The sequence below is a fragment of the Vulpes lagopus genome, chromosome 6, assembly GCF_018345385.1.
Source record: "Vulpes lagopus strain Blue_001 chromosome 6, ASM1834538v1, whole genome shotgun sequence".
Classification (NCBI taxonomy): domain Eukaryota; kingdom Metazoa; phylum Chordata; class Mammalia; order Carnivora; family Canidae; genus Vulpes; species Vulpes lagopus.
The window spans coordinates 29,538,924-29,564,860 of NC_054829.1; the positions used below are offsets into that span (position 1 = coordinate 29,538,924).

Sequence of the window (25,937 nt, forward strand, 5' to 3'; positions counted from 1 at the left end):
TTTCTCCCAGGTGGGCTCAATTGCATGCAGAGCAATGTGTTCTATTTCGGGGGAGTAGTCCATGAAAAAAGTTCAATTCCGTATGTACTTTTGCACACATATGTGATGCAGAATTCTTAAGCATGAAAATAGTGTGGGTAAAGGAGCCTGAAAACCCTAGAAACAGTACAAGGGATGAGGATTCAGGTCATGCTTGGCCTCTTTTCAGTTGATTCTTGAGAACTCTCACAGATAACAGTGGGGTTTGGAGACAGGACTAGAAGGGTATCACTTATGTTTTCATTACCAATATTCCCAGCTCTTTTAAGCCATTCTTCAGCTGAGTCTCCACCAGATGGTCCTGCGGACAGAGCCACTATTTGTGCCTCCCATTGACATCTTTTTTTCCGAGTGAGAGACTGCCCCATATGTTAGTGCAATATGTCGCTCAAGGTGAAACATCAATTTGTGTTGGTGGGAACCTGCCATTTGCTGTCCCCCTTTTGCTCATGCCTTTCCCTGCCTCTTTGGTCTTTTCTAGGTCTCTGGCCTGTCAGGAGGACCATTGGTGCTGCAGTGGAAGCCAGCGGCTAAGTCTTGTGTATGGCGTGGTTAGGGTTGCAGCCTCTCACCTCTGCCTTCCTCCATTTTGGGCTGATTACTTTTGTGCTCTTCCTAAATGGTCTTCGGGCAGAGGCTGGCAGCTCGGGGGAGGTGCCCAGCGCAGGGCAGAACAATGAGTCCTGTTCAGAGTCATCGGACTGCAAGGAGGGTGTCATCCTACCAATCTGGTACCCGGAGAACCCTTCCCTTGGGGACAAGATTGCCAGGGTCATTGTCTATTTTGTGGCCCTGATATACATGTTCCTTGGGGTGTCCATCATTGCCGACCGCTTCATGGCATCTATTGAAGTCATCACTTCTCAAGAGAGAGAAGTGACTATCAAAAAGCCCAATGGAGAGACCAGCACCACAACGATTCGGATCTGGAATGAAACTGTCTCCAACCTGACCCTAATGGCCCTGGGTTCCTCTGCTCCTGAGATCCTTCTCTCTTTAATTGAGGTGTGTGGTCACGGGTTCATTGCCGGGGACCTGGGACCTTCCACCATCGTAGGTAGCGCAGCCTTTAACATGTTCATCATCATTGGCATCTGCGTCTACGTGATCCCTGATGGAGAGACTCGAAAGATCAAGCACCTACGAGTCTTCCTCATCACGGCTGCTTGGAGCATCTTTGCTTACATCTGGCTCTATATGATCCTGGCAGTCTTCTCTCCTGGTGTGGTTCAGGTTTGGGAAGGTCTTCTCACTCTCTCCTTCTTTCCAGTGTGTGTCCTTCTGGCCTGGGTGGCAGATAGGCGACTACTCTTCTACAAATACATGCACAAAAAGTACCGCACAGATAAACACCGAGGAGTTATCATAGAGACAGAGGGTGATCATCCTAAGGGCATTGAGATGGATGGGAAAATGATGAATTCCCACTTCCTGGATGGGAACCTGGTGCCCCTGGAAGGGAAGGAAGTAGATGAGTCCCGCAGGGAAATGATCCGGATTCTAAAGGATCTGAAGCAAAAACACCCAGAGAAGGACTTAGATCAGCTGGTAGAGATGGCCAATTACTATGCTCTTTCCCATCAGCAGAAGAGTCGTGCCTTCTACCGGATCCAAGCTACCCGGATGATGACCGGTGCAGGCAATATCCTGAAGAAGCATGCAGCAGAACAAGCCAAAAAGACCTCCAGCATAAATGAGGTGCACACCAATGAGCCTGAGGACTTTGTCTCGAAGGTCTTCTTTGATCCATGCTCTTACCAGTGCCTGGAGAACTGTGGGGCTGTGCTCCTGACAGTGGTGAGGAAAGGGGGGGACATGTCTAAGACCGTGTATGTGGACTACAAAACAGAGGATGGTTCCGCCAATGCTGGGGCTGACTATGAGTTCACAGAGGGCACTGTGGTCCTGAAGCCAGGAGAGACCCAGAAAGAGTTCTCGGTAGGCATCATTGATGATGACATTTTTGAGGAGGATGAACACTTCTTCGTGAGGTTGAGCAATGTCCGCATAGAGGAGGAGCAACCAGAGGAGGGGATGCCTCCAATAGTACTCAATAGTCTTCCATTGCCTCGGGCCATCCTGGCATCCCCTTATGTGGCCACAGTCACCATTTTGGATGATGACCATGCAGGCATCTTCACTTTTGAATGCGGCACTATTCGTGTCAGCGAGAGTATTGGTGTCCTGGAGGTCAAGGTTCTGCGGACATCAGGTGCCCGGGGCACAGTAATCGTCCCCTTTAGGACAGTGGAGGGGACAGCCAAGGGTGGTGGTGAGGATTTTGAAGATGTATACGGGGAGCTGGAGTTCAAGAATGACGAAACTGTGTAAGTAGCCTTTCCATATTCTATCTCCCTCCCTCCCATGCCATCTCTTTCTGTCCTTAAAATTCTCCCTCGTATTGCGTTACTGTCAAACTCGAGTCCCAGCACAGGTGTGCAGGATCGGCAGGCACCCCTGGCAGGTTCCGCATCCAAACCTTCCTTTGGTTTTCTCACTTTAAATTGTCTCTGGGCAGGGAATCCTGTGGCGGGATCTAAGGACACGGAACATTCAATCCACTGGAGTGATAGCTGGTGCAGGTGTCGGGTGACAGAAGTTTTGATGTCGGATTTTGGAGAATTCTTGTGACAACGCAGGAGCTAGGAGACTGGCTGGGTCTCTCCTTCCTCCTTTACTCAGGCCAAAGGCTCATATAGCCTTGAGGCTGATCCTTTCCATCCTGAGGCAGTGCCAGTCCAATCAGAGCATCCTCAAGGAAGCAAGTGGCAGTGGCTTTTTTTCCCCCGGGGCCATATTGTGGCTATATTGTATAACCAGATTTCAGGCATCTCTCCTTCAACTTGGAAATTGCAAGGTTGGTTAAAACTCGGAAATCTCTTTAAATGCCTGTAAGCTATTTTATGGTATGAGACTTGCCCAGTCTAGGTGAGATGAGTCAATATAGCTTGGGTACTGGAGGCATCTTGCAGAAGCAGAACTCCCAGAGCGGTGGCCACCTGTCTTTAGTCCTAGGTGTGAGCTCAAAAATTGCCTGAGCAATGTTGGAGATGCCTCTTAGGAACTGGGGGAGAAAATACATCTTCAGTGTGGTCATTTCTTTTCATGGTCTAGAATTGTCCCAGAATACTTCTTGGGTTACTGGCCTGTTTAGTCCTTCAGACACTGTGTGTATCGCAATGTAAGGGCTCTCCCCATTGAGCCTTATTATACTGGGTGTTCTGGGTTTTGCTTTGCTTTGCTTTGGTTTGTTTTTCTGTTTTTGTTTTTCTCAGATGGATAGCTTTTAAGAAGAAACAGAATGACTTTCCCCAAGAGTTGCAGCTTATGAGAGGGCAGACTTTCCAGGGTGACTGAGAAGGGGGAAACTTGTCTCTGAATTCCTGCTCATGTCCACAAGCAATAAGCAGCAGCAGGAGGGGGCATGAAGAACAAAAGGGTGTGTCTAGGAAAGGGGGTTGTCAAACTGCTCCAGGACACTGCTAAAAACACCTTGAATGGGAAATGAAAACATACAACTTGTAGGAGAGTGAAGGACCCAACTCATGGAAAGGGGAGCCCATAGGACCAAGGGAGAGATGTCATAGCAGCGCTTCTTCTACCCATTCATGGGACAGGGCTCGATGGGTTGGGTGATGCTGACAGCAGAGCTGGTTGAGCCATCCGGAGGACTCTGCTCTTGGCCTCCCTCAATCCTTTCCTAATGGTGTGACTTTGGGCAAGACATTTAGTCTTAGCTCTAGAACTGAACAGTCTCATCCGCAAAGTGGGAACAATACTTTCCTTGCCTGGAGGCAGGGTCAGGTCTTTCTTTTTGCAGTTCCTCCCCGCTCTAGGATTTACTGAGCCACAGACATGGGCACTCAGTGTAGGTCCTATTTGCACTGGCTGAAGATGAAACAGGGATATTGTCTCCTGAGGTGAAATAGCCATTGACAAGTTGATTTATTAGAGCTCTGTTTAGTCATTTCACCGGGAGAGATAATCATTCATTAGCCCAAGTAAAAACCTGTGCCTTCTAGAGAATACTGTCCATTTATATGTGCTCTGGAGAGAGAGTTTATACGTACAAATAAAGGACAGGCCCTCGTTGGGTAGACAAACTCTGTGCAACTTCTCACATTTATGGCAGCATAAGTATATAGGAGTACTGTCAGGCATTAAGTGACATCAAGACTACAGCACTGGCTATGATTTGATGGACTAGTGGTTTCTCCAATTCGGTACCTATCTACCAAGGGCACTAAAAAGTACTTTTTGACAGATCAAAGACTTGGCACCTAATTTCCTTGTCCCATTAACAATCAGTTGTGCACTCTAGATATCTGAGTATGACTAACTCTTCCTGAAACCTATTTGTGTTTTCAGCTTGAATAATATCTTGGTGTAAGTGGGCTTATGAATGATCACTTCTGATATTGATTTTAAATATAGATCAAGCTGCCCACATTTGCGATTTGGGTCCAAGTATTCCTGGGTTTGGTGAACAAGCTCTGTTGCCTGCTATTTCTTTACATCATTTTTTAGACTTCAGTAGACTTTAGACTACCTCTTGGTTTTCTTCCCTTCAGAAGAAGAATGAGTCCATAGCCTGTTAGTTGTCTGTCTTCACATCACAGCCCTACCCTTGGTACTTTAGATTGTAATTTTACAACTAGAGGCGGTGTGGTATAGCAGAAAAACCATGGACTGTGAGTACTCTGGGTTAAGAGTCTGGATATAGTTCTGATTTAACTGCAGAGTTGGGGAAATTTTATTAATTATGAGATTATTTCCTCATTGATAAAATAGGGATAATAATATGTTTCTCACAAAGCTGTCATGATGATTCAAGATACTGTATACAGTTGTTTGTATATGGTATATGCTTAGTAAATGAGGCCATTAATAATTATATCATTGAATTAACAGTATTCTTCACCTCACTGCTGAGGTGATTGGGCTACTTGGATCTCTCTGTGACCCAAATTAATAAAACATGCTAATGTGGGGGTTATCATGAAGATTCCTCATCAAAACTCCTAAAATATCAGAGCCAGAAAAGACCTCAGAATATCTTCTAGAGTAGTGTTTCTCAAATTTTCATGTGCTTCTGAACCATCCAGGAAGCAGATTATAGTTTGAAAGTTTGAGTAGGGCCTGAGATTCTGTGTTTCTAACCAGCTGTTGATGCTGTTGGTCCCGACTTAGAGTTGAAATGCTCTAAAACTCTTGGCCAAACCACAAGACCCAGGAAGAAAAGTGGCTTTCAAAAGCCTTGCTTAATTTACTCAAGAAGCCTTGCTTTCCAGTTCCAGCTTGCAATTCTAACTTAGCTAGAACCCAGCTCCTACCCTGAGACCTTGTTAACTGAAGTACCAATCTGGAAACTGAAATTGAAACCCTCAGGGTACCTAGACAGAAGCTGTGTGATGCCTGGAGCAGTTCCATCTTCCAATCCTTCCCTCTCTGTGTAACTTCCTTTGCCGGCAAGCCTGGGAGCATTGGCAGTTTTGCCCTCAATACACTCTTCTAAAAACCTCTTCAGGTTGAAGCCAGGCCTATGCTTTGTCAATACTATCAGGTTGTGCATTCACTCATTTGGTTTTATGCTTTACTTCTTCAAAAATGTCCTTAATACCAGGGTAAGATAGAAAGCCATGAACTTTGAAGTCTGACAAACAGATGTGAATCTGTCACTCACCAACTGTGTAACTTGAACAAGTCATTTCACCTGTCCAAGCCCCAGATATTTTGTTGGAATGACAGGGATAGTGGTATCTATCCTGCAGGGGAGTGATAAGTACTATGTACAAATATGAAGAAAAGACACTTTCAGAATGGTGCCTGCTCAGAGAAGGTGCTCGGTCATTCAACAAACATTTATTAAATGTCTGCTACATACTAGATACATTACTAGGGACTGGAGATAAATAAATGAATAGAACAGACTGGCATTTCAGCTCTCAAGAATCTTCTTCAGTGAAGTGGATACTAGGTATACAGACAAATCAAAACACCTGGGAGAAGTTCTCTGGTTGAGATAAGCTCAATAAAAGAAATGAAAGCTCTTTGCTGTGTGCATGACACCACAGCAGAAGTTTCTAAAGCGACCTTGGCTAAGGACGTAGTAGTGAAGCAGATGAAGCAGGGGTGGGGACATGATAACCTTAAACCCACATTACAATAAACTCTTGACATTTGAGAGAGATCCTGCTGACATCTTCATGATCTAGAAGAATCCCCACCTTTGTGACTACCACCCCAGTGCATCCTTAGAATTATGGCCTTTGAGCCTCCTGCAAACAATAAAAAAAAAAACCTTGTGGAGATATATATGCATGCTGCTGGCACATTAATCTCACTCGATAAACACACGTCTGCTCCTGTATCCCAGGCTCACAGCATGCCTCTGCAAAATAACAGAAAATGGCAGCTCATGAACCTTTGGGATCTCTGAGAATCACCGATGTCAAATAGGCAAATGCCAAGCCCTACTATAATTAAATGGCACAGGCCTGCTTTGAAGAAGAATGGAGTATTAGCTGTGCCACATAGTTTCCAACAAAATTAGAATGTTAAAGCCAAAAAGTATCTGAACTCCTGCTTTTACAAATTATGAAGCTGAGATTCAGAGAGGGAAAGTGACTTGTCTAATATCGCACAGCTAGATAGGATAGAAAGTTAGAGCTGGCAAGATCTTGTTAGAGGCTACTGATTTAATGTCGCTCCCTCCCAGTTGGACTTTCTTATTTTTATCCATCAGAACAGTGTTAACTTTGGAAAGCTTATAGAAATTCTTGGGTGAAAGATGCTCTGGAAGTACAAATCCAACAGTATTATGTGGCTAATATCTTAACTTAAAAAATAGCATACTATGGGCTATTTTTAATCTCTTGGTTCACCTTGAGACTTTCAGGAAGAAAAAGTATTGAACCCATAGAAATTAAAAAAAAAACTATCTTTATGATCTCTTACTGAGAAAAGGCATGACAAGTAGAGCTAGGACATCTTTTAGGCAGTGCTTGTTCAATGAAATAATTTTTTTCAAAATTATGCCGGGCATTCTCTTCCAGGTGTTCTTTTTCTGTAAAGTTTCAACCCCAGGGAATCTTTTCCATCGAATTCTGGAGTGCTCCAGGACACAATTTACTCCTTCTCCAAATTAACTAAAACACAGTAGGCCTTGTCTTTTTTCTTTGGCTCAGCAAGGTGTTAGGATAGTCTCTTCCCTTGCCATCAGGGAGATTATTTGCCCCTAGAACACCTTTTCTGTGCTTGAGAAAAGTCACAAGCTGCAAGTAAGGTTAGTGAGGGTAAGAAGTAGGGTGGAAGTCATGGTCATGCTCCCTCGGGGGGCATCCCACCCTTTCTCTTTTCTTCTGCCTTCAGTGCCTGAATTCCAGTAATGGGGTTTCTCTCTGGCTTTAGGTAAACAGTCAGTTACCTGGACCCATGGCTTTGTGGAACTCACAGTGGAGCTATGTACATGGCTCAGAGTGATCCTGAAGAAGGGCATCCATATCTAATCCAGTTGTGGAATGGGGTATTTAACAGTACGATGCAACATTTCAAATATTGATGTTCAACTATAGTTCTTTCCCTTCTGGGCCCACAGGATGATTAAAGGCTATGCAGCCTTCTTAACAGAAGCTTTGGCTATTGTGTCCAGAAAGGCCCTACATTCTGATAGTTTTTTTCATTTTAATTACTGAAATTGTCAGATTATATCAAAAAAGATCATATGCCAACTCCAGGATCCAGAAAGCATCGCAAGCCTACTTAAACTTTACATGTCTACAAAAATCTCCACGAGTCCAGAGCCTTCCTGGTTAATTTTAGGGTGTGAGGTGCAGGATCTCCTGGCAACCTTGGATTGGTCAGCATTCTCTTTGCCTGACTTGATTAGAGAGCCTATGCAGCAGAGCAGTCTATGCAGCAGAGCTTACTCCTGCTCTTGTCATACTGGCTTGCCCTCTGGTGACTCAGTGGTGCAGGGTTGGAGATTCTACAAGGGAGAATGTTAGGTTGAGGAGAAAGGAGCATTGTGATTGGAGATGATTACGTGACTGACCAGTCAGGAAAAGAACCAGTCTTATCTTCAGAGGAGGCTTTCCTTCTTGGAGAGGAGCTAGTTGGGCTTCAGACAATAATAGAAAAGGGATACTGATGGAGATCCTGCCCTGCTTATTTTGTTTTGACTCTTCTGGTTCTTCAGGTCAAAGTTTCCGTGTTAATTCACAAGAATGGTAGAAAGGGACAAAGCTAGGTGGATGGGTGGGGAGGATTTTTTCTTTTTTCCAACTTCATTTAAGAAAAAAATTTATTGGAGTTTAATTTGCCAACATATAGCATAACACCCAGTGCTCATCCCATCAAGTGCCCCCCTCAGTGCCCGTCACCCATTCACCCCCACACCCTGCCCACCTCCCTTTCTACCACCCCTTGTTCATTTCCCAGAGTTAGGAGTTGGGGAGGACCTTCTTGTTGTCCAGCCTTTCATCAACTTCCCAGTTGAATCTGGGCGGTAGACGAGCACTAATTTCTTCTCTCCCCTTTGGCGGTGACGCTGTCAGTTCCATGAAGAAGGTAGTAGAGTTTAGAGCTATTGTTTTTTGCTTAATCGAGGTATTGTTTTCTTGTTTTTTAAAGGAGAAATTAAATTGTGCTTCCAGAAGCAATAGGAAGTCTTGGCAAAGAATCGGTCACATATAATTGACAGCTGGAGGGAGAGAACTCCTTGATCTGCAAATAGAGCAAAATCCTCATACTTAATGAATTCTGCACAAGTCCAGAAGTGTTTTGCAGGAACTAAATACTTTGAGGGTTTTGCTAAATGACCACGAAGGAAAGAGCTAGGTAAACATTCTCAGGTGGCATGATAGTTACCATTCATATATTCCCATTCCTATAACCTGCCAGGTGCCCAAGTAGGAAATATCTAGATATACAGAAATGAAGATAGAGTTGAAGGTGGAACTTACTCGTTATGGAGAAATTTGTTCTTCTCAAAACAGAATTACCCTCCACTAGATACGTGTATACACTTGAATTTAGCTATGGATGTGGCGCCATCCTGACTCCTCCTAGCTAGAGCATGCATAGACATAACCTGGTTAACCTGTCCTTGCATGAGCCCAGTCTGGTTATCACTTGCTGGTTGGGATTCATCAGCTAGTTATGTATGGTACCAACAATGCCCTATTGTGGGTTCTTTAGTTGGTGCTTCCAAAATGAGTGACATCTTGATAATAACTCAATACCAAGAATATGGCTACAAAAAAAATGCTGGGTTATAGATGACTAATATTACTGTTACCCTCGTAGTCCATCTCTTTCCAGAGCCACTGGCCTTGATTTGTCTGCCTTCAGGTGTTGTCTTTGTGAGTCCCACATGATTTTTGCTTGTGTACCCTATTACCGCCTGACCGGCTCTGAGCGGTGGTGATCTGGGGTGAGCCCCATGCCACCATCGCTAGGGCTAACCATGGTCCCAGCTGCAAATCTTCACATGTGTTTGCTTTATTTCCCTGCTCACGCCTTACTTCCTGTTTGAATACTATTGTCTCATACTCACTGTTTCTTCTAAATGTTTAGTGCTGCAGCTTTACTTTCTGTCATGCTCCAGTCACTGTCACCACAAGAGCAGTGGTTTCTACTTCTGTCACACTGTGCGCCTTCCTCTCTACTTCCTTGAGTCCTTGTGCTCGTTTTTCCTCTCCTGGTCCCTGCGTCCTTTTCCCTCACACTGCTGGCATCTGTACTGGCGTTGCCTGGTGTCTACTGTCTGACCTGTGACTTCTTCGAGTCATCAGGAACAGCCTTAGGAAAGCCTGTCACGTGGACAGAAAGAGCTTCACCATCATACCAAGAAGATCACTATCCCTCAGGAAGCAAATCACTCACTGTGGTGCTTTTTCCCTTCACCACAAAGTCTTTGCCGGACTGTATGTCAAGATGAGAGGGTTGAATTGTAGGGAGCAGCACAGACCAGAGGTGGTAGCAGAAAGCTGTCAGACAAAAGAGCCCTGGGGACCACCTTCTCTGTTGGATGCTCTCCCTGCTGGGCCATGTGGTCTCGGTCTCCTGGCGTCTCTGCTTCTCTTTGAGGCTTGCTCCCTTATTGCTTCCAGCTTGCAGTGATACCTTACAGATCAACTGTTCTAGTTCGTGAGTCCTCTTTCCATTTAGCTCTTGGCTCCTCCCTGGAAAGACTTTTTACCTCAAATTCTCAAGAGAGGTAATCTTATGGGTCCTTTCTTTTTTCCCCCTTTCCCTGGTTGGCCATGTTAAAGTCCACTGGCTAGATATGTCTTGTTTGCCCCGAGTCAAGCCAAGATCTCCTTTTTATTTTTTCATGAGACACACACACACACACACACACACACACACACACACACACACAGAGGTAGAGACACAGGCAGAGGGAGAAGCAGGATCCAAGCAGGGAGCCCAATGTGAGACTCGATCCCGGTCTCCAGGATCAAGCCCTGGGCCAAAGGTGGCGCTAAACCGCTGAGCCACCCGGGCTGCCCCAAGCCAAGATCTCCTTACCCCAAGAGTTAATCTGCCATGCCACATGGTGGGGTGGAAAAGTGAAGTTGCTGTGAGGATTCCACAGTAAGCTACTTAAGCCGTGGTGTCTGTAAGTGGTGGCAGCATCACTTAGAAGAAAGTACCAGCTTAGCCAGTCATCTGTCACCTCAGATGGCACATACAAGGTTTGCAGTGCCTCAGAGAGAGCACTGATTTCACTGTGGTCTGTGCTGGGGCCATTGGCTGGAGAATGACAGAAATAGCCTCCTCTGGAGGCCCCAGCCTGCTCAGATTCATCAAGCTGACCAAGATTGATGCAACCAAGATGAAACTGGCCTCTCTGCTCAGATTAACAGAAAACATTCCTAGTGGGTGATGCTCAGTGGCACAAATCTCAAGGCTACCAGGGTCACTTTTCTCCCCTTTACTCTGTTCTAGTCTGTCCTTTCCAGGAGACTAGCGTCAGAAGATGAGCTGCTGTCATTTTTGACTGTGCTATTTGGGTACTGAGTCACTTTCAAAGCCTCTTCCTGGGTTTGGATTTCCAGACCAGCCTTTGTTCCAGACTGAGGCAGAAAGCTTTCCTACCAACCGGGCTTGCCAGGGACAGAGTGACAGGCTTTCCTTCGCCACCCCTCCCCTGCCAGACAGCTGGTCAGCTGGACTTAGCCAGAGCCAGCAGGCACCTCCTCTTTGTCTTTGGAGCTGTAACTTGATGCGCTTCCAGGAACTCCCTGGAAGCTAGAGCATTCCCATCTCCAGGTGGCATAGTGTGTGACTCTGTCAGCTGCCCGTGTTCCCGGGCACAGGGCTAGGCTGTAAGATAGGACTCCTATGTGTCGGTTGTGGTCAGTTCATAACCGCTGTCCAGGGGACCATCCTGGGAAGGGCTTTGGAGCTGTATCTGACCTCATCTGTGGCTATGAGAAGGAAAGGCCAAATAACCGCTTCCTCTAGTCCTGGGAGGACAGATGGAAGGAACTGGGATGGGATAAAGAAACTCAGAGTCTCAATTTCAGTGAGGTGTGTTAGTGTGAAGTTGCCACTCTGTCATGAGGCCAATCTTAATGGGAAGAAACCCCTTGAATCACTCTCTTCTGTATCGTACATAACACAGAACTTTCTTTTATTCCCTGGATGAATCCACAAATTCCCACTGGACATACGAAACATATAATTTCCTTGTCAGACCAGAGTCTTCCAGAATTCCTGCTAAGCTAGTGGGTTTCATAAACTAGATCAGTGGTTCCTATCACAGTCCATTTTAATTATCTGCCCTTCCTCATGGAACCCATGTTTTAGAAGATTCACTGAAAATTAATTAGATTTTCATTTTTTCATAAAATACAGCAAAAGATAACTTGTGTTACTACAATGAGTTAATCTAATTCTAGCCAAAGCAAAGAGAAATGACATTTTAATTAACCCATGTGGACTGCTGGAGGAAAATAGACTTTCTAGTTTGGGGGTGGGGAGTGAGTAGAATGAAGACAGCCAAGAGCCGACTTTCAAGGCAACTGTCTGATGCAGAATGCTTTAAAAATATTAGGCGCTAATTGTTTAAAGTTATTTTGATGAAGGTGACCCCCATGGGGAGATCAGTATACTGGAGAATATATCAGAATATATCAGATTATAGAACTGGGTGTTGGTTACCTAGGCTTTACCATTGTTCAGACCTCGGGGGAAAGACTACTATTGTTTTTTTTCTTATATAATAAAACGTTAAATATTTACATGAAAATATTTTTAAAAATAAAGATTTGTCATACCTTAGGGTTAACATCAACACTTTTTTTGGATTAGGTAACAGAGCCTAAGAAATACTAAGAAATTTGCCCTGGAACACAGAGCTTTGAAGGGGCAGGCATCAAAACCTAGATCTTCTGATTCTAAATCACACATCTTTCCACTATGTCTTATATTTTAACATCAGAGTAAGGTCATGAAGCTGAAAGCAGCAGACTTTCTCCTCAGATGGGAGAAGTTAAGGGCACATCACCCATCCCTTAACAGCAAGAGTTGGATGCTTTCCTTTGAATTCAGGGGCAACTGGGCTCAGGGAAGTTGTCAAAGGCCAAAACACCCAGGTCAGAAATCTGAATTCATCACCCTTGACTGCTGGCCCAGACCCACCTGTGCCCAAGCTGGTGCACAGAGGATTCCTGTTGGTGCCACTTCACCAGCAGGAACAACCAACAGATGAGGCTTTGGCCAACTGCCTGGGGAAAAGGGCAAGTCTGGCGCAGGGCCATGTGTTCAGATGCAGGGGGGCTCCTCTGAGGCTGTGCCTATCAGATCAGGTGTCTGAGGGCATCCAGGATCAAGGCTTAGAGGAAGGGATGATAAAACAGAGCAAGAGGGGCTCTGCTGGAGGTCCTCTCCCCCCCCCCCGCCCCAAGAGCCTACGAGAGCCTCAGTCAGTGAGGCCAGAAGCAACAGGAGAGTGGAAGTAGGACACAGACGCCCTTCACTCAGGATACAGCCAGTAGATACCATTAGGATCCTACTGTGAGCTGACACAGTGAGAAGCGGCCCAGTTCTGGTCCTCAGGAAGTTCCCAGGCTGGCAGAAAGAGAACTATGTTGACAGAGTTGCATATGTGGAATTTAAGAAACAAAACGAACAAGCAAAGGGAAAACAGAGAAAGAGAAGGGTAAGCCAAGAAACAGACTCTTTATAAGAGAACACATTGATGGTGATCAGAGGGGAGGGGATGGGGGCTGGGGGAAATAGGGAATGGGGATTAAGGAGGGCACTTGTGATGTGTACCAGGTGTGGTATGGAAGTGTTGAATCACTGTATTGTACACCTCAAACAAATATTACCCTGAATGTCAACTAACTAGAATTTAAATAAAAACTTAAAGAAAGAGTTGCTGTAGAAGAGGAGGCCTCTTCAAGCTGTGGCTGCACAGAGGTACTGCCATCAGGCTTTGTTGATTCAGTTTGCAGGCACTAGAGGTGACATCCTTGTGCAGTTACCCCAGAAGGACTTGTTAAGAAAAATGGCTAATTGGCTTGGCTTGTGGGGCACCCATAGATCGAAGTACAAGTTGGCTTCAGGATTAAACAGTACCTGAAGGCAATACCATGTCCTCAGACCAGAGCAGCGCTCAGGTCTTCCCCATGCCTACCACACAACATAGAGACACCAAAAAATGGCTGTTGAATGAATGAGTGAATGAATGAATGAATGAATGAATGAACAGAGTGAATTCCTGGCATGTCCTCTGGCTCTGTACCACTTCCAGTGTATAGCAAGCCCAGTGGGGCATGGGACTGGAACACACCCCCCAGGCATGAAGACCAGGGATGCCCCGCTCTCCGTGCACGTCTCCTCTCCTCTCGCAGTTTCAGTGAGGTCCATGGGACTGTCTGAGCTCGGGTGTCCCTGAACTTCTGCATAGCCTGACCCCTGCCTGGCACCAGCTCCTCAGAGGGTCTGTTTCTTGGCTGCCCAGCTACCTCTGAGTACGGGCTGCCTCTCATGCTCAGGAGACACCCTGTAATTCAATTAGGAGCTCCCTCCAGGGAGCATGTAATTATGTCCTATCTGGGCCTTGTAATGACAGCCCCCTGCCACCGCGCAGGGAGCTGCCCTGCTCAGCTGCCCAGAACCTTTCACTGGGAGGGAACTAATCTACTTAGCCCAGATTGGATGCAGCTCTGCATAGTACTTCCCTGACGGCCTCAGAAGGAGTCTCCACCAGCAGAAAGGAGGGGACCTGAGGGTTTACTCCACCCTGCTCTGCTTCTTGCCGTGAGCCCTCCTTCCCAGGGTTGTTCTTGGCTGAGTGGGAGGCTGAGAAGCCCATTCTCCTCTCATGGTCAGAGCCCCTGGGTGTCCCCCAGCACTCCTGGGGTTTAGAAGGGAGAGGAAAGGTGATTGAAGACATTCGCCTGTTTTCCATGTTAGCTTGGGGGAAGAGGGGTGTTAGGTCTATTGAGTTACCTGGTGTTTCGCCTGGATGATACAAATGTTGCACTTTGTGGGGGAGGGCACCTGATGTTTTGAGCGGTAGGAGAATTGCCTTAGCTCTGTGGGTGACTTTCTTTGCTCTGTTGAGCTTGATTTCTGTGAAATATTTTAGATGGGGAAGTGCCTCAGTCTGATGTGGAAACTGCTCAGAGTGGCCTCCTCCTTCCACCTCCCTGCCTGCACCCTGAGCCCTCCTCTTAAGGAACCCAGATCTTTTCCTTGCTGTTATGTGGGATCTGCCAAAAATGCCACTGGCAACCTGTACTGGGTTGAAAAGAGTCCCCCCTTCCTCATCCACCCAGATTCGTGTCCACCTAGAACCTAAGAATGTGGCCTCATACTCAATTAGGGCTGGCCCTAAATCCTATGGCTGGCATCTTTATCAGAAGGCCATATGATGACAGAGGCAAAGATGCGAAGAATGCAGCTATAAGCCGGGAGTACCAAGGATTACTGGCAAACACCAGGAGCTAGGAGAGAATCATGGAGTAGATCCTCCCTTAGAACCTCTAAGGAAGGAATCAACTCTGCTGATCTTGATTTCAGAGCTGTGAAAGAACAAATTCTGTTGATACATACCCTTAAGCCTACAACATTGTGATAGTTTATTGTAGCAGCTGTAGGAAGCTAATACCCATCCCTGCATAATGCCTGCTCTAGACTTCAGTGAGTGAGGGACCTCATGCTCACGGTCAAAAGACAGAGGCAGAGGAGAGCATTGCTGGTGGGGTTAACTGTCATCAGGATGCTGACCCACAGCTTCCCGGAGCAGGGCAGGCCAGAGTTCATTTAACAGCTTTGTTATATATGGACTGTAATTGGTAACCTTTCAAATTCCTGTTTATAAATTATATGAGGGTCTAGAAAAAAAATGGCCACTTTCTTTAAGCCATTTAACCCAAATCAGTTTAGTTACTTTATTACAGCTATTATAATGGCCTCTTTCGTCTTCTGGTCTCCTTGGTCCTGCTCCATTGGTAGTGTAGTTCTTAAATAATTGCCCAGAGGCTCCCGCTGATGCTCCCTAAACTACATGACCATTTCTCCCTTTCCACTATTCCAATGGATGAACCCTGAGCCACTGACAACAATCCCACTGTGTGGGAAAGAGTCTTCCATCTTGTGACTGGGAGGCAACACAAAGGCCTGTTCTCCAGATCCTGTCTCTCTTTGGTGTTCCCTGGTGCCTTGCAGCTGGCTCTGAGATGCAAATGTGTTACCTGCTTGTCCTGAAATGCAGATATGTTACTTTCTCCCTTCTGTAAGATGAGGCAGGCCTGGCTGGAACATGACAGCTAGAGAGCAAGGGAGCCATGACTATGATGAAAGGAGGACAGCCCTCACAGGTGAGTAGGGGGCACACTGGATGAGCTTCAGGGATCTAGAAGACAGAATTTTGCTTTATCACCAGTGAGATTGCCAATGACAGAAGTGTGAGAGCAACAATGTGGGTAGAAGCCCATATACACATGGGAGGGTAATAAAGTAGGGTGATTAAGTGCATAGACCAGGTGTCACACAGACCAAGTTGGCAGCCCTAGCTTGCCTACTTACTGGTGATGTGAGCTAGGGCAAGTTACCTAACCTTTCACTTCACTTCACTCATATGTATAATGTGGATAATAATAGTACCTCCTTCATAGGGTTGGCGTGAGGATTGAAAATGACTGTCAGACAATTAACACAGTGCCTAGTCTAAATCACTCATCAGGTGTATCATGCTAGTCATTAATTAAGTAATTAATGAATAGGATCTTGGCCATGTCACCACCATCCTGACCTATGTGGGCCAGCATTTTTCCCAGGTTCCCCCATTAGTGATCATATTCCGTCTCTGAGCCCAAGGTGAGCTTTTAGGAAGACAGTTGATCTAAAGATAGAAAGCCAGAGTCTTGTCTGGAGGAAGGTGGAGGGAAATATCATTATCCGGGCTTTCTTTGACGATGTCAGGGAACATGACAGGCTGCTCTCCAAGGAGAGAGCAGCTTCAGGCCGGGGTGAGAGATGACCTTGGGGTTGATGCCTCTGCATTCTGATGTGGACTTTATGAAACTTGGTTGGGAGATGAAGGGAAAGCAAGAAGGAATATGGAGAGAGAAGGAGAATAAAAGGAGAGGAGGGGCTGGGAGGATAATTACATGTGAAATTGCTTGCCAGTGGGAGGATGGGGCTGGGACAACACAATAATGATAATGCAGGCTCTGGAGGACTCTTGGGTATCTCTGAGCATCATGTAGGCAATGTTGAATCCTGTCTCACTCGACTTGCCCTCTAGGCCCCATGCTACACCCAGAGCTTGTTGCTGATCAGGAAGCTTACACAGAACAATTATTGTTCTGGAGTCGAGTCCCATCTATGGGCTCGTGTGATGAAACCTACAGACCCATGGGCCTGAACTTCTTCAGATGGAGAACCCTGCTCTTGATGGCCAGGTGGTCTGGCGCAGGTGAGCGCCACTCCCAGGGTGCTGTCCAAGGTGCTGCCCCTCTCCCATGCCTCCCAGAAGAGGAAGTTCACTGACCAGAGAATTAAACCATTTCCAGCCGGATTCTGGTTTTCCCAATGAGGGCTTCACACATTTCCTTTTTACCCTTGTATTTGGAAGTGACTCACCCTTGCCTTCATCTTAGGTAAGCAAGGCAATTTTCCATCACCTAATGAAGTGCCAAGTAAGAAGATTGCCATTTATTTAGTACTTGCCATGTGCCAGCTGTTATACTAGGTGTGTGACATGTATTATTTATGATCCACCAATCCTACATTGGTATAAGCCCATCCCAGCCCTGACTACTCTGCTTGTGCTTCATTGTTCATGGCAAGGGATATTACTAAATTGAAGTCAGACATTTGAGATTAAGCTTGGGCTTTATAGGTGTTCGTCCTTCCCACAGTTGTGCAGAGTCTTCAACTAAAATTTCCCATGGTTGAGGCATGAGGATGATCACTGACATTGTTCCTCTTGGCTCCGAACCCCTAGTTGTTTGATTCCTGCCTTGATATGTCCCCATTCACATCTCTTCCCTGCAGAACTCTTGGTTTCTCCCCCGCTTCTGTTCTCCGACCTGGCACTTCCTAACCGCTGGTTAAATCTTGCCCTTGCATGTACTTGTTGAAGCATATGTAATTGCCATTTGTGTCTGTCAAAAATAATCATTTTGGCCACTTCATGTGGCTCATCCAACACTAGTGTTCTTAGCTTGTCTCTGTATGAACATTGCTGCCTCTAAAATTCCCGCAAGCTATTTCCTGAGCAAGAGGAGATAAAATGCCTGCCTGTTCCCATCCTTCATCTCCCAACACTTGGAGGTTCTCTACTTTTTAAATGGTCACTGTTACTGCCACCACCCAAGGCTGAAGAGACTTTCTTTGTGTTGGGGCTTAGACCTTAGCTATGGTGTCTGAATGTCTTTCATATCCCTGTCTGCCTATGCCTTCCCCCATGCCAACAAAGCAAGGAAGTCAAGAAACAAAAACCAAACCAAATGTGATATTACACAGTATAAATTACAAGAACATTAGCTTTGGAGGCAAGTGAACCTATGTTTGAACCCTGACTCTGCCACTCCTTAGCTGGGTGTAAAAGTTTTCTATTGCTTATAATGAGTTATCTCTCAGTTTCCATGGATCAAAAGTCTAGACACAACTTAGCTGAAGTCAAGGTGTGGGCTAGGACTGTTGTCTTATCTGAGGCTTGGTGTCGTTTTTGGTTGCTGGCAGAATTAATTTCCTTGTATGGCTGTCTTCTTCAAGGCCAGCCAGAAAGAGACTCTCACCTCTTTTAAAAGGCTTTCCTGATGAGGTCAGGCCCACCCTGGATCATTTCCCTTCAAGTCAAGGGCATAGAAGTCAATTAACTAGGGACCCTCATATCCCTATATGCAAAATCCTTTCTTTCACCTGTGCCTTGTAATATAATCATGGCACATAACCTTTACCATGTCCACAGATCCCACTCACACTTGAGGGATTGTGCAGAGCATGTATGAAGGGAAGGGAAAGAATCTTAGGGCCACTCTAGGTTTCTGCTAGAATGCTCCATGACCTCAGATAAATTGCCCAATATCTCGAAGATTCAGTTTCTTTACCTGGAATAAAAGGACGATAAAACCAGCCATATGGAGTTATTACAAAGACTGAATGATATATAATATGTCTTAAAGAGTGGCAGACAGTAGACGCAAACATGATTTCCTTTCTTTTGTTGTTCATCTGTCCTGCCTTCTCTGTGATTTGAAATACTGTAGAAAACCATTCCAAGTAGCCAGAATGATGCCAGAAAGTATAACTAATCCTTTTTATTTGTGGTAGTTACATTCCAGAGTCATTGCAAATACTGAATTAGTGAATACTAAAGCATTGCATGGCCGGGAAGTGCAGCTGGTTCCTGCCAGCCTCTCTCTGGTCACAGAATTTCCATTAACTGGTGAAACTTTATTTTTATGTTAAGTATATTTCTGTTTAAGGATGCCTTATTTAATATACACTGTTGATGAGCTTGCATTTGACAGCCCTGTAGCTCATACTTGAACGAAACTCATCTAATACAGAGATTTTCTCCATAAGGCATATGGCAACCTTCTTGCTCTTAGGAACACAAGACGGCACTTCAGCACTATGCTGGGGGCCATTTATTTATTTTTAAAATTTTTGTAATTTTTCTTTTTTTTAAGATTTTATTTATTCACAACACACACAAACACACACACACACAGAGGAAGAGAGAGAGAGAGAGAGAGAGAGAGAGAAAGGCAGAGACACAGGCAGAGGGAGAAGCAGGCTCCATGCAGGGAGCCCAACATGGGACTCGATTCCAGGACTCCAGGATCACACCTTGGGCCAAAGGCAGGCTCTAAACCACTGAGCCACCCAGGGATCCCCAATTTTTGTTTTCCTTAAGTGAACTCTAGGCTCAACACTAGGCTCAAACTCACAACCCTGAGATCAAGAGTTGTATGCTCTACTGTTAGAGCCAGCCAGGTGCCCTGCTTGGGAGTCATTTTAAACAGCAAAATACAAAAAAAAAAAAAAAAAAAAACCACCAATGTGAAAAACCTGACATTAAATAGACCACAGAAAGACACTTGTTTACAATATGAGATGAAACAAGAAGGCAGAGCATCACCTTTGTCAGCCAGCTGGGAGCGTGTAGTCAGGTGACCCAGATTTTATAAATATATATATATATATATATATATATATATATACACACACAAGTGGCTTATTTTTTCATGGCTAGATTCAGGCACAGGAGGTAAGGCCAGAAGCAAGCATCCTTTCCCCCCTTTCTCTTGCTAGGCCTCCTTGGAGAGCATTTATCCCCTCAATACATTTCACAGGTCTTCTGAGGTACCATGAAAAGAGAGAAACTGAGTCACTACTGATTTTAAAAAAACCTTCATTTGCCTGTCACTTAGTACTAACAGGCAAAATGTGTTTGGATAGCCTTTTGAAGACAAGGACTAGCCCCTGGGCTTTGCTGCAAACCCAGATTCCTGCCAGAGGTGCTTTGGCTTGAACTTCCTGGACATGGCATTGTGGATGCTATGGCTCTTGCATTGTCCAGAGTGGGAAGGCACCCACAGTGGCCAGTACATTTCCAATCAGATCGAAGAGGTGATGCCCAAGTGGCTAGGGCTGGGTGTGGGTCAGCCAACCACAGCGTCTTTTCCTCTTTTTTGCATGTGGTGAAGGCCTGCAAGCAGCCCCAGCTGGCTGTGGCTTTGAGACACATGCATAGTGTTGCAGAGAAAACCTTATACCAAGCCTCTACTTTGGACACTTGGGACATGCTTTCGGTTCTGCCTTCCTTCCTTCCTCCTCTGCTTTTTTTTTTTTTAAGATTTTATTTATTTATTCATGAGAGAGACACACACACACACACAGAGGCAGAGACACAGGCAGAGGGAGAAGCAGGCTCCATGCAGGGAGCCCGACGTGGGACTCGATCCCCGGTCTCCAGGATCACACCCTGGGACAAGGGTGGTGCCAAACCGCTGAGCCACCTGGGCTGCCCCCTCCTCTGCTTTAAAACCAGCTTTGCTGATGCTTGTCTTTCCACTTCTTCATTGGTGACATTGGAACCCTTCCCTTCTTCCTACCCTAACTATGGCTCATTAGAACCCAGTAGTGACAGCCGTGTATGCTGGACAGCAACCACTGTGTAGCCAAAAGTGGGGCTGGGGATTCAGTGTTGGGCAGCAGGGTGGTACAGTGGTTTTCTGGGGCAGGCGAGCTCATTTGTTCCTTTTGTCCTTCTGTTCCCCCTCCCCTACCCCTTTTATTGAACCAGAGGAAAACAAAACAATGATCTGTTTGGCAACGTGGCTATTTTGGGGTACCAAACCTGCCATCAGTGGGGAGCCCTTCTGTATCATGAGTAGGCAAAGCAGCAGAGCAGAGCCCTGTGCTTTGCAGCTGATACAGCAGAGCAGCATCTCTACTGAAGGGGCCAGGCTATCCATTTTCTTCATTAAGAAGTTAAACAGCAGACTTGATTCTATATTTAGAAATCACACTTAGGTGCAACTGTGATTGTGCACGTACCAACCAACCCAGCTGGCACCACTGCCTTTGCTCTGTAGTGACTTGTTGAATTTCATAATGGGGCTGTATGAAATCCAGAGTGAATTGAACGGAAGGTTTAGAGGCTTTGTGTGAAATTGACACATTAGGGCTTTGGAAGTGGATGAGGGATTCTTCCCTGAGACTTCTCATTCAATTTGGGAGCCAAATAATCAAGCATCTACAAAAAGGAAAAGAGAAATCAAAATAGGATTTAATCTGAGAATTTCTATCCCTCATATAAACCACATCTTATAATAAGAAATATGCTTTTCCATTTCTTGCCCAGTCAGAGAATGTGATTAATGGGTACCTAGTAAGTTCAGGGCACAGGGCTAAAAGGGGTTACCAAATGTCTTCATTTACAAAGTCCTGCTGAGCTCCTAACCTGTGCCAGCGCTATGCCTGGTGAAGAGTAATGTTAGAGAGTGTCAGGCCTTAAAGAACTTACTGTTTGTCAGGAGACATCAAATAAGTGAACCAACAAAATGATTTACCATTTTAGAGATAGTCCCTAAATTCACGGAATTTACACTCTTGTTAGGAAGGCAACATATAAACCTGTGAGCATTAAAACAAAAACAAAAACCTTTGAAGACAGAAACAGAAGAATGCAATTGACAACTGAATTATACAGATTCCAATGACTATAAAAATTCACTAAAAGAGATCATTATGAGCTGGGGACAATCCAAGAGACTTCCTTTTTGGAAGTAGGTTTTAAGCTACATTTTGAAGGGTGGATTACTTCTGTTTTTTTGCTTCCTAGAGAAAGTCTTAGTGTCGAATGGAGGTGAATGGAAGGAGAGGCTGTGGCTCCCGAAGGAGAAAGATTTCTCTAAAGATTTTTCTGATATCAGGTATTAATGTATTCTTTCAACCAACCTTGTTCCAGTCCAAGCTCCATGTTGAATATAGGGACAATCCACACACAGCCTCTGTCCCCGTGTTGTTCACAGTCTGGTGAGGGGCAGATCTATAGACAGACAAGGAGAATACAATGAGATGAGTCCTTTAGGAGGTGAATGATCCTGGTGTAGTGAGAGCTTCCAAGAGGAAATGATGAACCATGGGGGAGGGGCCAGGAGAGGGAAGTGTGGGATTCTAGAACAGCAGCAGCAAAACCACCAAGTTGCTATTGCTGTGAGAACTCAGATCAGCTCTGGGATCTAGAATCCAAACTTTCTTAGGCATGAATTCAGTCCTTTCCTGTGGGTGAGTGTTTCTAAGCCTGACTCCTCATTAGAATTACCCAGGGAGCTTTAAAATAAACAAACAAACAAGCAAACACTGATAGTGGGTGCCTGGGTGGCTTAGCTGGTTGAGTGCCAGACTCTTGGTTTCAGCTCAGGTCATGATCTCAGGGTCCTAAGATCAAAGCCCTCTGCGCTCAGTGTGGATTCTGCTTGTCCCTCTTTCTTCTCCTCTTCCCCCTCCCCCAAATAAATAAATAAGTAAAATCTTTTAAAAGAATACTGATACCGGGATCCCTGGGTGGCGCAGCGGTTTGGCGCCTGCCTTTGGCCCAGGGCGCGATCCTGGAGACCCGGGATCGAATCCCACGTCGGGCTCCCGGTGCATGGAGCCTGCTTCTCCCTCTGCCTGTGTCTCTGCCTCTCTCTCTATCTCTCTGTGACTATCATAAATAAATAAAAATTAAAAAAAAATTAAAAAAAAAAAAAGAATACTGATACCTGGATCCTACCTCTAGAAATTCTGATTTCATTGGGCTGAGGTGGGGCCTGGGCATCGGTATATTTTAAAAGCATCCTGATGGTTCTAATATGTAGCTAGGGTTGAGAACTCCAGCTCTAGATTACCTGTCTGCACTCCAGAGGCAATGCCAACCCATCCTTTCATGAATGGACAGGATTTTTTACAGTATGAGATGGAGAGAGTTCTGGCCAAGGCTCTGAAATCAAGCACACCCAGGCTTAAGACTTTGTGCTACCACTTAGTAGCCACTACTTAGACAAATTGCTAAACTATCTTAAGTTTACAAAATTCTTAATTTGTAAAATGAGAACAATGATTATTGTGAGGTTTACATGGGATAATCCCCCAGCTCATAAATAAGCACTCACATAGGTCCCATGGGCTAGACCCAAAACACTTAATGTTTGAAACCAGAGGGAACAGTCCAGATGTAAGGAATTTATGCCACCAAGTCAAAATGCCATGACCACTGTTCAGAAGTAAAAATCTGTCTCCAACAGCTCTTATCTGAGGAACATGTGAGCTGCAGAGGGAAGAATGAGCCCCCATGAGGTTATCTGAGGGGTACCTGGGAACAGAATGAAGTTCAGGAAAACATTTGAATGTCACTCATATCTGTGAATAATAAAATGAGTTTGGTTCCTAGACTAAAACTTTGTTGGTGAGGCAAAGGCAATGAGTTAATTTTGTATCCACTGGGATAATTCTAGAATGGTGACTTCTTGTTTAGCAGGAGAATCTGGAGTATATTTGATCCAAAACAATGCATGGGACAGAGTCTTGACCTCTCTAAGACTAAATGGGAAGAAAGGTCAAAGTAGAGAAAGAAGAAAAGAACCCTCCACTGAAATAATAACATTTAGATAACTGCTTTTGAGTGACGGTTCTTGGAGAGTAGGTTCTGCTTATAAATGAATAGATTTCTATCCAGTCAACCATCAGAAGGCAATACTGGGTGTAAGTGTGGTTCCCAAGAGAAGATCATTCCTGTTTGTCTTTGAGAAAAATCAGTCTATGAAAGATTAATTGGGTCCAGGAATGTAGCCTTACACTAATTCTAGCAAAAAAATTACCCTTATTTTACACACAGTTGTGAATAGTTGATGGAAGCTTAACCATATTTTGGGGAGCCTGTGCTCAATGAAGAATCTTTCCAATAAACTAATGATCAACTGCATTGCCACCCTCATCCACCCCCCACCCCGACTCAGAGAATCACGGAGAGTCTCTGAGGATTTCCAGCTTCTTTTCTGGACCCTGCAGGAATAGGGTGCAGCATCTCTCAAGAAAGCTCTGGCTTATTGTCCAGGAGACATTGGAAGCCTGTCTGCTCTTAGCAGTTGTGTGAATCAGTTGAAAAGTCACATAATATATCAAACCCACTTCTTGAGTGGGGTTTCTGATTCTCCCCAGCTGGGGTTGCTTGCCTTTCCAACTTCTCTCTCTGGCTCATGTAGGGCTGCATTGGCCATTGGATGCTGGGCTGGGTTCTTTGGAACTGGGTTCTATGTCAGGACTCTTGTCATTGGTGAGAGAGAGGCCACTGGGGCCACTGGGATGGATCTATAGACTCTGGGGGTAGGATTTAGGTGAGCACCTTTTCAGAGAGAAGACTGGATTTAAAAGTGAGAGAAGTTAGGGATCCCTGGGTGGCGCAGCGGTTTGGCGCCTGCCTTTGGCCCAGGGCGCGATCCCGGAGACCCGGGATCGAATCCCACATCGGGCTCCCGGTGCATGGAGCCTGCTTCTCCCTCTGCCTGTGTTTCTGCCTCTCTCTCTCTCTGTGACTATCGTAAAAAAATAAAAATTAAAAAAAAAAAATAAAAGTGAGAGAAGTTAGCCAGGGAGAAAGAGAGAACTGATCTAAAAAAGGTATGGAGTCCTGGAGTCCTGGAGAGTGTTGGCAGAGGATCTCAGGGAATGGCTGTCTAGGATGGTAATACTTCTGTATTATAGCATTTAAGTTCTGGTTTGATTTATGATCAATTGAAAGTTGGGAATATTTTCTTTTTTCTTTTTTTTTAAGATTATATTTATTCATGAGAGACAGAGAGAGAGAGAGAGAGGCAGAGACACAGGCAGAGGGAGAGCAGGCTTCATGCAGGGAGCCCAACATGGGACTTGATCCCGGGACTCCAAGATCACATCCAGGGCCGAAGGCAGGCACCAAACCGCTGAGCCACCCAGGGATTCCCCGGGAATATTTTCTTGATGTCATGTCCAAAGCCTCACCTTTCCTCCCACTAAGTCTGGGGAGAGCTTGTCCTGTTAACAAGTATGCGTGGTTAGAAGAGGGCCCCAGGGGATCCCTGGGTGGCACAGCAGTTTGGCGCCTGCCTTTGGCCCGGGGTGTGATCCTGAAAGACCTGGGATCAAATCCCACATCGAGCTCCCTGCATGGAGCCTGCTTCTCCCTCTGCCTGTGTCTCTGCCTCTCTGTCTCTCTCTGTGTGACTATCATGAATAAATAAATAAAATATTAAAAAAAAAAGAAGAGGGCCCCATGAAGTCTTGTCCTATGGAAGAGCTCCACATGCTAAAACAAACAAAGGCTACATTTATGAGCTGTTGCTTTGAAGTCCTGTTTTTACTGCCATGCATTGGACCTGACTGAGCTCTAGAGCCAAAGGGATCAAATCTCCATATTGTCATTTACTAGCTACATGTACTTTGGTAAATCACCTAACTTGTTAACACTAGAGCATGAGGATTCAGACTGTGCTTTGGAGGCAAACTTCCAGGATTTGAATCTTGGAGCTTTCATTTTCTAGCTATGTGGCTTTAAGCAATCTATGTAACCTATCTATGCCTCTAGTTTTCTACCTATAAATTGGGTATACCAGCATCTATCATATAGCCTTGCAGTAAGGTCTACATGGGATAATACATGTAGAACACACTTTGAACAGTGTCTATACTTACTGCAAGCTCTTAATAACTCTTAATTAAGCCAATTAACTAACCCAGCCACAATCAAAACCCTATTAGCCAGGGTTGATGGAGGGAGTCCCCAAGAGAATCCATTTGAAGCACCTGGTGCCATGTCTGACATCAAATGCTCACTAACTCATTTTTCTTTTCAGTATCATCATCACCATCCTCTTTCTCTTCCATAGGCTGTGTAA

The 25,937-nt window shown here is 45.2% G+C and overlaps 1 protein-coding gene across 4 annotated transcripts in view; it reads left to right on the top strand.

Annotated features, from left to right (window-relative positions):
- SLC8A3 (solute carrier family 8 member A3) overlaps positions 1-25,937 on the top strand; it is a 142,718-nt gene that overhangs the window by 19,181 nt on the left and 97,600 nt on the right. For all 4 annotated transcript variants that reach the window (XM_041759927.1, XM_041759928.1, XM_041759930.1 and 1 more), the window contains one exon: positions 521-2,366. In XM_041759927.1, the coding sequence (XP_041615861.1) occupies positions 583-2,366 (1,784 nt within the window). In that variant the 5' untranslated portion in view covers positions 521-582. The remainder of the gene's footprint in view (positions 1-520; positions 2,367-25,937) is intronic.